This window comes from Chrysochloris asiatica, unplaced genomic scaffold, assembly GCF_000296735.1.
Source record: "Chrysochloris asiatica unplaced genomic scaffold, ChrAsi1.0 scaffold00250, whole genome shotgun sequence".
Lineage (NCBI taxonomy): Eukaryota > Metazoa > Chordata > Mammalia > Afrosoricida > Chrysochloridae > Chrysochloris > Chrysochloris asiatica.
In genome coordinates this window covers 760,771-773,135 of record NW_006408768.1, presented here as the reverse complement: position 1 = coordinate 773,135, position 12,365 = coordinate 760,771, and the positions used below count along the sequence as shown (strand labels likewise).

The 12,365-nt window shown below is 38.7% G+C and overlaps 1 protein-coding gene across 1 annotated transcript in view; it reads right to left on the bottom strand.

The window, feature by feature from the left end:
* FREM2 (FRAS1 related extracellular matrix protein 2) overlaps positions 1-12,365 on the bottom strand; it is a 288,153-nt gene that overhangs the window by 59,602 nt on the left and 216,186 nt on the right. The window contains exon 7 of the mRNA XM_006873709.1: positions 967-1,116. Within this exon, the coding sequence (XP_006873771.1) occupies positions 967-1,116 (150 nt within the window). The remainder of the gene's footprint in view (positions 1-966; positions 1,117-12,365) is intronic.

The following is a 12,365-nucleotide window of genomic DNA, read 5'->3' as shown; positions in this document are numbered from 1 at the left end:
GGAGTCGTTTGCCTCTGTCCCACAGGGTTGTTGGAATTAACAGAAACTCTGTGGGTTGGTTGGTTATAGTAGTAAATAGTGTCTTTGGGTGGTACAAAAGATTCTATGAAAAAATACATCGAGCAGGCTACACCAAAAATAGCACACAGAAAAAATCCAACTGTCAAAAATGCACATTAGAAAAATGTGCACATGGAAAACTTCCTATACAGAGAAATATGTACATATAAAAATTCTCATATTTACAGTATCATAAAATAATTAATTCTAACCCCAACCTGAACACACTCCCTGCCTTAACACTAACTTGGATGCTAACCTTAACCCTACCTTTTATAAAAAGAATTTTTCTATGTGGTCATTTTCTTGTGTGAACAGTTTTCTTGTACACATTTATGACTTTGGTTTCTGTGTGCAATTTTCGTATGAGCTTTTTTGGGTGTGTTTTTCTCTGGTTAGTGGTGCAAACAGCTAACATGCTCAGCTGCTAGCTGATAAGTTAGAGGCTCAAATTTACCTAGAGGTCCCTTGGAAGAAAGGTCTGGTAATGTACTTCTGAAAACTCAGCTGCTAAAAGTCCTATTCAGACATACATGGGGTCGCCATGATTCAGAGTTGACTTAATGCAACTGGCTATTTTTCTTTTATTTGTTGTTGTTGTTAAGTGCTATCGAGTCAATTCTGACCCATAGCGACACTGTGTAGGGTTTCCAAGGAGCAGCTGGTGAGCTTGAATCACCAACCTTGCAGTTTAAACGACTTTGCAGTCTGACGCATTAGCCCACAGCACCACACAAGGAGTCAGCAAAGTGTAGGGTGAGTAAACTATATAGGTCTACACAGATTTCTTTAATCAGAGTGAAATAGTTTAGCTTTTTCAGTTCTTTATGACATGGAAAATTGGAAGTTGTGGAATGATCCTGAGTCTTGAGAAAGGGATAAGAGCTGCTGTAGATCCATGCTCACCATCTGCAGAGGGAGGGTCTGTCTTCTGTGATCGCACTGTGACACTGGATGGCCTGGAGAGGTCGGTGCCCATCCTCCACACATGCACCTCCACAAAGCCCGCACACTCCTCCACAGAGTACTCCACATCGCCAAAGTAGAAGGCTGGTTCTGTTAACGACAAAGCAACATCCATTCCTGTCATTGCTGTTTTCCAAACTGAGCTCTTAAGGCTGGCTAGCTTATGGACTTCTTTATTCAAACTATTTTTTTCTTTGAGTAAGATGCTATTGCTAGCAGCTGAGGAGTCAACCCAAGATGCATAGTCACTGCCTGGTCCGCCACCATTTCCAGGAACAGTTGGGGTTGAACCATTGTGATCCATAGGGTTTTTACTGGCTGATATTCATAGGGAGATTACCAGACCCTTCCTTCTTGTTTATCTTAATTTGAAACCTGTTCCATTTCATGTTGTCCTTAAATGTGGTCGAGTGAGTTCCAATTATATGTATGTACAGGGTTTCCAAGGAGCAGCTGATGGGTTTGAACTGTTGACCTTGCAGGTCAAACTGACCTACAGCGCCACACCAGGGCAGTATCATAACAACATGCTATCCTCCACTAACAGATGAGTGGTGGCTTGCATGAGAAATACTGGGCCGGGAATTGAGCCCCAGTGGCGCTATAGGATAAGCACAAGACTGCTAACCACAGGCTGGCAGTTCAAACCCATTAGCTACTCCTGGGAAGAAAGAGGACGCTTTCTCCTCCTGTAAAGACTATAGTCTGGGAAACCCTATCCAGGGTCGCTATGAGTCAGAATCACCTTGAAGGCAATGGGTTTGGTTTGATTTTATTTTGCAAAGGCAAGAATTGTACCGCTGAATCACCACTGCCCCTATTAGTAAGAAAACATTTCTTTCATCTATAGATTGCTGTAGCTGTCAGGTAAAAATACCTCTGCTGAAAAATAAAAATACAGATGTTAAAGTTCTCAAGCTGAGAATAGAATGTAAGAGTAAGTCAGTCTCATGTGTGGGTTATAAATGGATTCTGAATGTACTTCCCAGAAGCTTGTAAGACAGCTGGAATCAAAATGACACAAAACTCTCAAGGTTGAACATTTGTATGTTTTGCTGTATCTCCTATGGAGTCCTGGTATGATGGTGCAGAATAAGTACTAGACTGTTAATTAACTACAAGGTCAGAAATTCAAACCCACCAGTCACTCCTTGGAAACCCTATGTAGGATTACTATGAGTTGGAACCTACTTTACTGTATTTATCAATAACAACAACCAGGTTTCCACTCCAAAGCACACATAGAGCTGTCAGCATTGTGTCATCTATTCCATTAGACTTGAACTTAACTCCGTGAAATTAGGTCTGTTATAACCACTAGGGTGCGCACCTGTGGGTGAATCAGACTAAATATGTACTAACTATGTAGGATCATTAAATCCTGAAAACTTCAGGAAAATCAGAGCCTGATTGTATGCTACCTGTACAGTTTGCTGTTGTCAAGTGTCATACAGTTGGTTCTGACTCATAGTGACCCTGTAAAGGGTTTCCAAAGAGTGGATGGTGAGTTTGAACTGCCGATATTGCAGTTCAAACTGACCTTGTGGTCCAGCACATTACCCTGCAACATTTGGAGGGTGGTGATTAATACAACTGAGCATCACTAGAGAAATAAAAGATATAATTTCATATCACCGAGTTTACATTTTTCTTAAACGTATATGAAAATAACGGGACAGCCGTTTAAGTTGGGCATACATTTTCCTCCATATTGGTGACAATATTGTTAGGATCCATGTTGGTAAAGAATTTTGAAAATACAGGAGGAATTCAAAAAGTTTATGGAAAATTAGAATGAAAACAAAATGGAATTTTCTCAAGAACTTTTTAAAGCCCCCTTATCCTGTGGACTGCCAAATGAATAAACAAATCAGTCTTAGAAGAAATACAACCAGAATTCTTTGTAGTGAGAATGTGGAAACTTCAACTCACTTGTTTTGAACACATCATCAAAAAACCAAGTCACTAGAAAAGGACATCATGTTTGGCAAAGTAGACGCTCAGTCAGATAAAATGAAGAAAACCCTCAATGAGATGACTTGACACAAAAGCCACACCAGTGAATTCAAGCATACTAATGATCATGAAGGTGGTGTAGGGGTGGGCATATTTACACCATAGAATAACAAGAAACAGTGAGGACATTGCTAATACATCTGAGTGGCTCTAAACATTTCTTCAGATTCCTGTTGTAGGTTAATGCGCTGGACTGCAAAGACGGTTTGAACTGCAAGGTGGGCGGTTCAAGCTCACCAGCTGCTCCTTGGAAACTCTATGCAGGGTCTCTATGGGTTGGAACTGACTCTATGGCTAGTAACAACAACAAAACATTACTTCTGGAGGCCAGGTGTGGTGCTGTAGGATAAGCACTCAACCTCAAGGTCTGTTTGAACCACAAGGCCAGCAGTTCAAACTCACCAGCTGCTCCACGGAAACCCTATACAGGGTCACTATGAGTCGGAACTGACTCAACAACACTTAACAAATATTACCTCATGTATCTTTTCACTTGTGGCCAACAGTTTACCTTGAGATATAGCTGTCAGAAGTTTGGGGCATAGCGGTTAGCTAATTAGAGATTATTTGTGAGCTTACCTTGAAAAACAAATATTTCAAAACTTACTTTGAAATATTTATAGACTCATAGGTAGTGGCAAAAATAATACTCTGTTGTTGTTATGTGCCGTCAAGTAAGTTCTGACCCATAGAGACCCTGTATTGGGTTTCCAAGAAGCATTGGTGAGTTTGAACCACGAACCTTGCAGTTCAGTGCATTAACCCGCAGTGCCACATCAGGACTCAGAGTCCTGTAAATAATTTGCCTGTTATGAGCTTATCTTAGAAGAAATCACTACCAAAGATAAATTGTTTGTCCTGGTGGTGCTGTGGCTTATAGCACTAGACCGCAAGGTCAGTTTGAACCACAAGGTTGGTTCAAACTCACCAGCCACTCCTTGGAAACCCAGTACAGGGTTGCTATGAGTTGGAACTGACTCAATGGCACTAAACAACAGCATATAATAAGGCGAATAGCCCTTTGACACAAGACACTCCAATTTTACAAAACTTAAAGGACAAAATCTAATAGGCTATATAACCAGGGTGTTAAAGGGATGGTTGCCATGTTTCAAAGCATCTGATTGAATTGTGGCCATTGAGTGCTGACCCATAGCGACCTTGTATACGGTTTTCAAGGAGAAGCTGGTGCGTTTGAACTGCTGACCTTGTAGTTAGCAGTCCACTGCTTATCCTACAGCATCACATCAGGACTCTAAGCATATAAAAATCAAAGAAAATCCTACAACAGGGACTCATCCAAATGAAATTCACTGCTCAAGTTAAGTATGAATTCTTTAGTTTTCTGCATCCCCCAAAATATCTTTATGAATATTAGACAAATTTGTTCGCTTTGTTGCTTTATATGGGTGGCATGATAAGAAACACAGTTCCCCAGAATTCCTAAGTCATACAAAACCAACCTTAGAGACTTTGTTTGCATATTTTGGTTCACGAATGATAAATCAACTGACAGCAGACTTCACCTCCTTCTCATCCTTTCTATCTGTATGGTGTTAGGGCATATAAGTGTGTGTACAGAGTGTCTGCACTTCAGAGGCATGCCAATAAATTCCTTACATTTCTCACTCCTAAGTAGGGGCAGAGGTGAAGAGACTGAAATCCCTTAAAAGGCTCATTCTGACCAGATGCCCAAAGCAGACACATCTAATTTTTTTTTTTTTTTTTTAAGGCTTTTATACTGATCATAGAGACTTTATTATCTGAATTCAACAACTGATTCTGTAAATCTCTTTTCACATTCCTGGTAAGCCATCTCATCATACAAACACATTTCTGTGTTATGGCCCCAAGCTGAGTGAGAGATGCTGTAAAGGAAGATCTCCTATTTAATAATGCAATCTCCTGTCTTCCCATCTCTTGACTCTTCACAGATACAAAATAGAAATGGAACAGAACAAAGTCATGTAAGTGAGCTCAACTCATAATCACCAAAGGGATGTACATATCAGGGCCAAGCTGTGTTCTGTGTGTCTGTGTTCAGACTCATTCTGTCCAGTACAGCACACGCTCTGCCCCTGGACTCCAAGTGCATATAAGAGAAACTGGGAGTCCTGTGTAGTCTCTGAAAGTGTGTCCAAGTTGTCATTCAGAACGATCATTACCATACACAGAACACTCATTATGTGTCAGACACTTGTACTGTCTGCATGCTTGTGTGTGTGTCTGAAAGAGAGGAGGGCATGGCATGTGTAACAATACGTTAAATAAGGTCACATGAATACTGCAAGCAATACTACCAAATTGCCTATTTTACTGTACATTTTACTTCCAGCAGAAAGGAGGGGGAACAAAAAGAGTTCTAGCCCTAAATCTCTCCATTTTTCTGTAGCAACTAAAGCATTAAAAAAGGTATTAGGAAGTACTTCCTTTAGAATGAGTTTTCTGGTTATTAGCAGGTTTGCTTGACATGTGTGGGTTTTCTCCCTCTCCATGCTCCAGTCTTGGTGACTGAGAGAATTGGTTACTGAAGTTACGAGATGAAAGGATCGACTAATATGAGATCAAAGCATAATTCAGTAGTCTTCAGAAGGTAACACAAAACTTATCAACAAGCCTGATGTGACGCTATACGATAAGCACTGGACTAGGAACCGCAAGGTTGACAGTTCAAACCCACCAGTGGCTCTGGGAAACCCCATACAGGTTTCTGAGTCATAGAACAACAAGCAATATACCATGAATAAAAGAAATGATTAGGCCTCAGTGACGTTACATCTTGTCAATGTAGTTGAATGAGAATGGCAAACATTGATGTATACTTGTTTTTATTTTAAATTCTTAATGTCTTCACAAAATCTCTAAAATTTGAATGTTTATAATTGTTACAATGGGAAAGAACTTATGTAACATGAGTGGGTTAAAAATACTTCCAACATTGAACAGACTCATACATACCACTTAAGAAAACTGGCTGGAAGTTCCTCAAACATTTTAGTAGGTGCTAAGCAGTAAAAAGAAAACATTATATGAATGAGGGATACTTTTGCAAAACTTCTAAGTCAACAATCGAAGGATACCTATGCAAAACTCAGAAGACTCGCTTGTTCTAGCATCTCTCTCTGGTAAATTTGTTTTTCTCTAGTAGTGTGGTTTCTTTAAAAAATTAAGTAAACTATCTCTTTGTAGATCAAATTTAGAAATGCATTAAAACTTAAGTAAATTAAAAAATATAAGCTTAATAATTCCGTAATTCAGACCTGAAATACACACGATGCCTTGATCTGTATTTAAACTCACAGACTTCATGGGGAAAACAGTCAGCGGCTGCTGGAGAATGATCAAACCCAGCTACATAACCTGCAGCAAGCACACATATCACAAAACAGCCATTTCTCACTACTCCACAGCCTACAGTGGATTACTCCAGAAGACATGTCTGCTGAGTAAACATAAATTACAGTGTGAGCAGTTTAAGGGGGGGGCTTTAAGTAGATCTAGTAAAACAGTGTGAAATTCACAAGGGTAGCCAAACTCTACTATCTGTACCATTTGTGGCATTGTGCTTTCAAATAAAAGGCATAGATCAAGGCAGTGATGACAGAAGTGTCTACATTAGCTCATTAAGCACCAGTCTGTTTTTCAAGGTTGAGAATACTTTGATTACACACAGCACAGATAGGATCATGCTTGTTTCCTACAGATAGAGAAGATGAGGAGGCTTGGCAAGCCATGCAGCACACCTGCAATAGAGGGAAAGGCAAGACAATTTAACCTCTTTTCCCAGAGGGGAAAAGTGAACTTTTTTGTTTTTGTTTTTGGTTAAGAGTGTACTGTCTAGATTGATGTTTACAACTGCACTGTCTCAGGAGATGAAGGGAAGAGGTGCCAGTGGTAATTACTAACTGGAGCCAAATCTTATTTACTTCCATGTACATGGACCGTCAGTCAAGGAAGCTTTGTAGATTTAATTCATGTGTGTTTAGAAATGAGTGAAATAAAACATTTTATGCTGTCTTTTCATTCAGAGATGGAAAATAATACAAAGGATCCTCCCCAAATCATTTCCAACTTAGATCTCTCTCCTGAGCTTTAGATCTTAATAACTAAATGCCTACTCAGCCTCTTCTAATGAGTTCCTCAAAATAAAGCTGTCAAGAGTCCAAGGCCCCTCCCTCACCTTCACCCCTCTTATGGTGCTGCTATTACCCAAGATCTGGCCAGCACCGCCTGCGTTGGAATTCCCCCAAAAGACTTTTAACCAACCTCTTAGCCAGAGTGGCTTCCTCCAAAGCAAATCTCATTTAGTCCATTTGCGGAAAACCTTCAATGTTTCTCATTGCTTTAAGGATTGTGCATAGACTCCTTAATATGGTTTACCACACCGAAACATTTGGTCTTAGTTTGCCATTTGAACTTTTAACTGTTCAGTGTGCTGATCGCTTGATTACCATAAATGTGCCATCCTCAGTCTTTGTTGGTTTAGTCCATTGTTGCTGCTACTGTGTAAGTCCATCTCACTAAGGATCTTTCTCCTGTTCACTGGCGTCACCTCCACTTTATGAAGCATCATGTCCTCTTCTAGTGACTGGTCTTTCCTGATATATCCAAAGTATGAGAGAGGAAAAAATCCAGCACTACTTTTTCTAAGACAGATTTGGTTGTTCTTCTGGCAGTCCGTGGTATATTCAATATTCTTCACCAACATCACAATTCAAATGCATTGATTCTTCTATTGTCCTTCTTAGTCCAACTTTCACATGCATTAAGTGATCAAAAATACTATGACTTGGGTTAGGAGCACTTTAGCCCTCAAACTGAATTTCTGTTCTTTAACACTTTAAAGAGGTCTTGTGCAGCAGATGCGCCCAATGTCTTTTGATTTCTTGATTGCTACTTCCATGAGTATTGATTGTGGAGCCAAGCAAAATGAAGTCTTTGACAACTTCAATCTTTTTTCCATTTATTATGATGTTATCATTTGCAAGGCTTTCCATTTTCTTTGCATTGAGGTGCGATCCAGACTGAAGACTGTAGTCAACACTCTAGTATTTCAAGTCCTCTTCTCTTTCAGAAAGCAAAGTGATGTCATCTGCATGTCACACACAGGTTGTTAATGAGTCTACCTTCAATCCTGATGCCATGTTCTTCTTCATATAATCCAGTTTCTTGGATTATTTGTTCAGCATACAGATTGAATAAGATTGCTGAAAAGATACAACTCTGGTGCACACCTTTCCTGATTTAAAACAATCTAGTATCCCCTTGTTCTGTTCAAACAAGCCTCTTGGTATCTGTACATATTTGTCATGAGCACAATTAGGTGTTCTAGAATACTCATTCTTTTCAATGTTATCTATAGTTTATTATGATCCCCATAGTCAAATGTCTTTGCATAGCCAATAAAGCACAAGTAAACATTTTTTCTGGTATTGTGTGTTTTCAGTCAATATTCATATAATGTCAGCAATGATATCCCTAGTTCCATGTCCTCTTCTGAATCTGGCTTGAATTTCTGACAGCTTCCTGTCAATGTACTGCGGCAGTCTTTTAAATATTATCTTCACCAATATTTTACTCACATGTGATGTTAATGATATTGTTAGATAATTTCCACATCCTTTTGGGTCACCTTTCTTTGGAATGGGCATAAATGTGGTTTTTTTCCAATCAATTGGCCAGGTAGCTGTCTTTCAAACTTTTGACATAGATGAGTGAGTGACCCAAGTACTGCCTCAGTTTGTGTGAAACGTTTCCATTTGTAGTCCATCAATTCCTGGAGCCTTGGTTTTCTCCAGTGCTTTCGGTACAGCTTGGGCTTTTTCCTTCATTACCATCAGTTCTTGATCATATGCTACCTCTTGAAATAGTTCAACATTGATCATTTCTTTTTGGTACAGTGACTCTGTGTATGTATTTCTTCCATCTTTTTTTTGATGCTTTCTGGATCATTAAATATTTTGCCCATGTTGTGAAGTGCCGTAGAGTTGGTTCCGACCCATAGCAATCCTGTATAGGGTTTCCGAGGAGCAGCTGGTGAGCTTGGACCACCGACCTTGCAGTTCAAACGGCTTTGCAGTCTGGAGCATTAACCCACAGCGCCACACCAGGATTCCTATCTGTTGTTGTTGTTATTATGTGCCGTGGACTCAGTTCCGACTCATAACGACCCTGTACAGGGTTTCCAAGGCTGTAAATCTTTACAGGAGCAGAAAGCATTATCTTTCTCCCAAGGAACAGCTGGTAATTTTGAACTGCTGACCTTGACGTTCACAGCCCGATACCTAAGCACTAAGCTACCAGAGCTCCTTTCCCATAGAATCCTTCAATATCACAAGTTGACGCTTGAAATTTTTTCAGTTCTTTCAGCTTAATAAATGCTCAGTGTTCTTTTAATTTTCTTGTTTTAATTTTGTAATATTTAATTTTAATTAAACTTGTTTTAATTTTCTTCAACTTCAATCTGAATTTGCATATGAGCAATTGATGGTCTGTTCCACAGTTGGTCCCTGGCCTTGTCTTGACTTATGATAACAAGTCATTGTTTCGTCACACAAATGTAGTCAGTTTGATTCCTGTGCATTCCATCTATTCAAGTATACATGTACACTGTTATTTATTTATGTTAAAAAAGGGATCTGCAATGAATTTGCAATGAATTGGTCTTGCAAAATTCTTATCTTGAGATCTCTAGCATTGTTTCTATCACTAAGGCCATATTTTTCACCTCAGAAGTTATGGGTGATAATGTTTAAGTTATAATCTATTATGTGACTGAAAGGTGACCACTGGGAGTGGCGCTAGTTCTAAGCTTAAAGGTTATTTTAGGGTCATAGTCTTAGGGGTTCCTATAATCTCTGTTGGTACAGTAAGTCTAGCCTTTTTTTTTTTTATATATATATATAGATAATTTGAGTTTTCTTCTGCATTTTTCTGCCTTTCAATCTGGTCCCTTCTATTGTGTCCCCAGTCAGAATGGTTGGTAGTGGCAGACATCGAGAACCATCTAGTTCTTCTGGTCTCAGGCTTGATGAGGCAGTGGTTCATGTGGGCTTTTACACTTACAGACTAGTTTCTTCTTTGAGACTTTGGTTTCTTTTATTCTTTTTTGTTAAAGACAGGAAGAGACTAGTAGATGCAACTTAGATGGGCACTCAAAAGCTTTTAAGACCCAGGCAGTATTCTTCAAACTAGGATGTGAAACACTGTCTTTATGAAACACATATATGAAGTTAACATCTATCTTTTCCTTTCCCATCCCTGGTAACCATTAAAGAACATTGCTTTCTGTGTGTATACCTATGATCCACTGGTTATAAAAGTGGGACTTTTTATAAGATGTGAGCAGGATTGCTGGATCATAAGGCATTTTTTTTTTTCTTTTTTGAGGAAGTGCCATTCTGTACTAGCAATATATGAATATTAGAGTTCCAATGTCCCCAATACCTCACTGACATTTGTTTTCTGCTTTTTTGATCAGTGATGTTTTTGCAGGGATGAGATGATGTCTCATTGTAGTTTTAAATTACATTTCAAATCGATAATGTCATGAATATCTTTTTATGTATTTGTTGGTCAGTTGAATGTCTTATTTGGTGGAATGTCTGCTCGTGTCCTTTGCCCATTTTTTGATTGGATTGTATGTCTTTTTGTTGTTGAGTTGTTGAAGTTTTCTATATATTTTAGAGTTTAGACTCTTATCCAGTATGTTATTGCCAAAGATTTTTTTCCAAGTCTGTAGGTTCTTTTTAAAAATTTATTGGTAAAATCTTTTGATGAACATAAGTATTTGATTTTTTAGGAGGTCTCAGTTATCTAATTTGTGTTCTGTTGTTTTTGCATTTACAGTTTTGCTTGATAATCCATTTGTGAAGAAAGTTAGGTTTCACAGTTTTGTCCATATATTTTCTTCCAGGAATTTTATAGCGTTAGCTGTAATATTTAGGTTTTGATTCATTTTTAATTGTTTCTAATGGTGTGAGATATGGATCCAGATTCATTTTTTTGCATATAGATAAGCACTTTTTCCAGCACATTTGTTAAACAGATGATTTCTTCCCCATTGAATAAACTCTAGCCCTTTGTCAAAGATCAGTTACCCATAGTTGGATAGATTTATTTCTGTATTCTCAATTACATTCCATTGCTGTATATGTGTATCATTGTACCAGCATCAGGCTGTTTTGATGACTGTGGCTGTGTAATAAGTTTTGAGATTGGAAAGCGAGAGCCTCCTGTTTTATTCTTCTTCAATATTTCTTGAGATATTTGGGGTATGTGACACTGTGTGTTAATGTGCTGGACTGCAAAGTCAGCTTGAACCACAAGGTCGGTGGTTCAAGCTCACCAGCTGCTCCTCAGAAACCCTATACAGGGTTGCTATGTGTTGGGATTGACTTAATGGCACTCAACAACAACAATCCTTTCTATATAAAATTGGAAGTGAGTTTTTCCATTTCATTAAAAATGCTGTTGGGCTTTGGAGCAGGATTGCTTCATATCTATAGATTGCTTTTGGAAGAATTGACATTTTCACAATGTTAAGCTTTCCAATCTATGAACACAGTATTTTTCCAGTTATATAGATCTCTTTTAGTTTCTTGCTGTGATGGTTTCTAGTTTTCCTTGTATAATTCTTTCACATGCCTGGTTAAGTTTAATCTCTACATTTTACCCTTTGGGGAGCTATTGTAAATGATATTAATTTCGTGATTTCTTTTTCAACCTCCACCTTATTATTGTAGTGGTGGTGTAAGTGCCTTCGAGTCAGTTCTGACTCACAGCGACCTTGTACACGGTTTCCAAGGAGTGGCTGGTGGGTTTGAACCACCAACCTTGTGGGTAGCAAGCCAGTGCTGATCCTACAAGTGCCACACCAGGACTACCTTTATTAATGGGCAAAGGACAAATGATTTTTATGTGTTGATCTTGTACCTTGCCATTTTCTTGAATCCTTCTGTTAGTTCTAATACATTTCTGAAATTTCCTAGGTAGAGAATCATGTCACCTGCAAATAAGGTTAGTTTTCTTCTTCCTTTCCAATTTGGGTACCCTTTATTTTCATTTCTTCCCTTATTGTTGTAGCTAGAACTTTAGTACAATATTGAATACGTGTAGTAAGAAAGGGTATCCTTTCATTCCTGTTCTCAAGGGGAATGCTCTCAGTATTTTTCTGTTGAGAATAATGTTGGCTATTAGTTCTGTGTTGGCTATTAGTAGTAATGTGGGCTGCTAACCTCAAGGTCAGCAGTTCGAAACTACCAGTTGTTTTGCAGGAGAAAGATGAGCTTTCTGCTCCCATAAAGATTTCCAGCCTTGTAAAC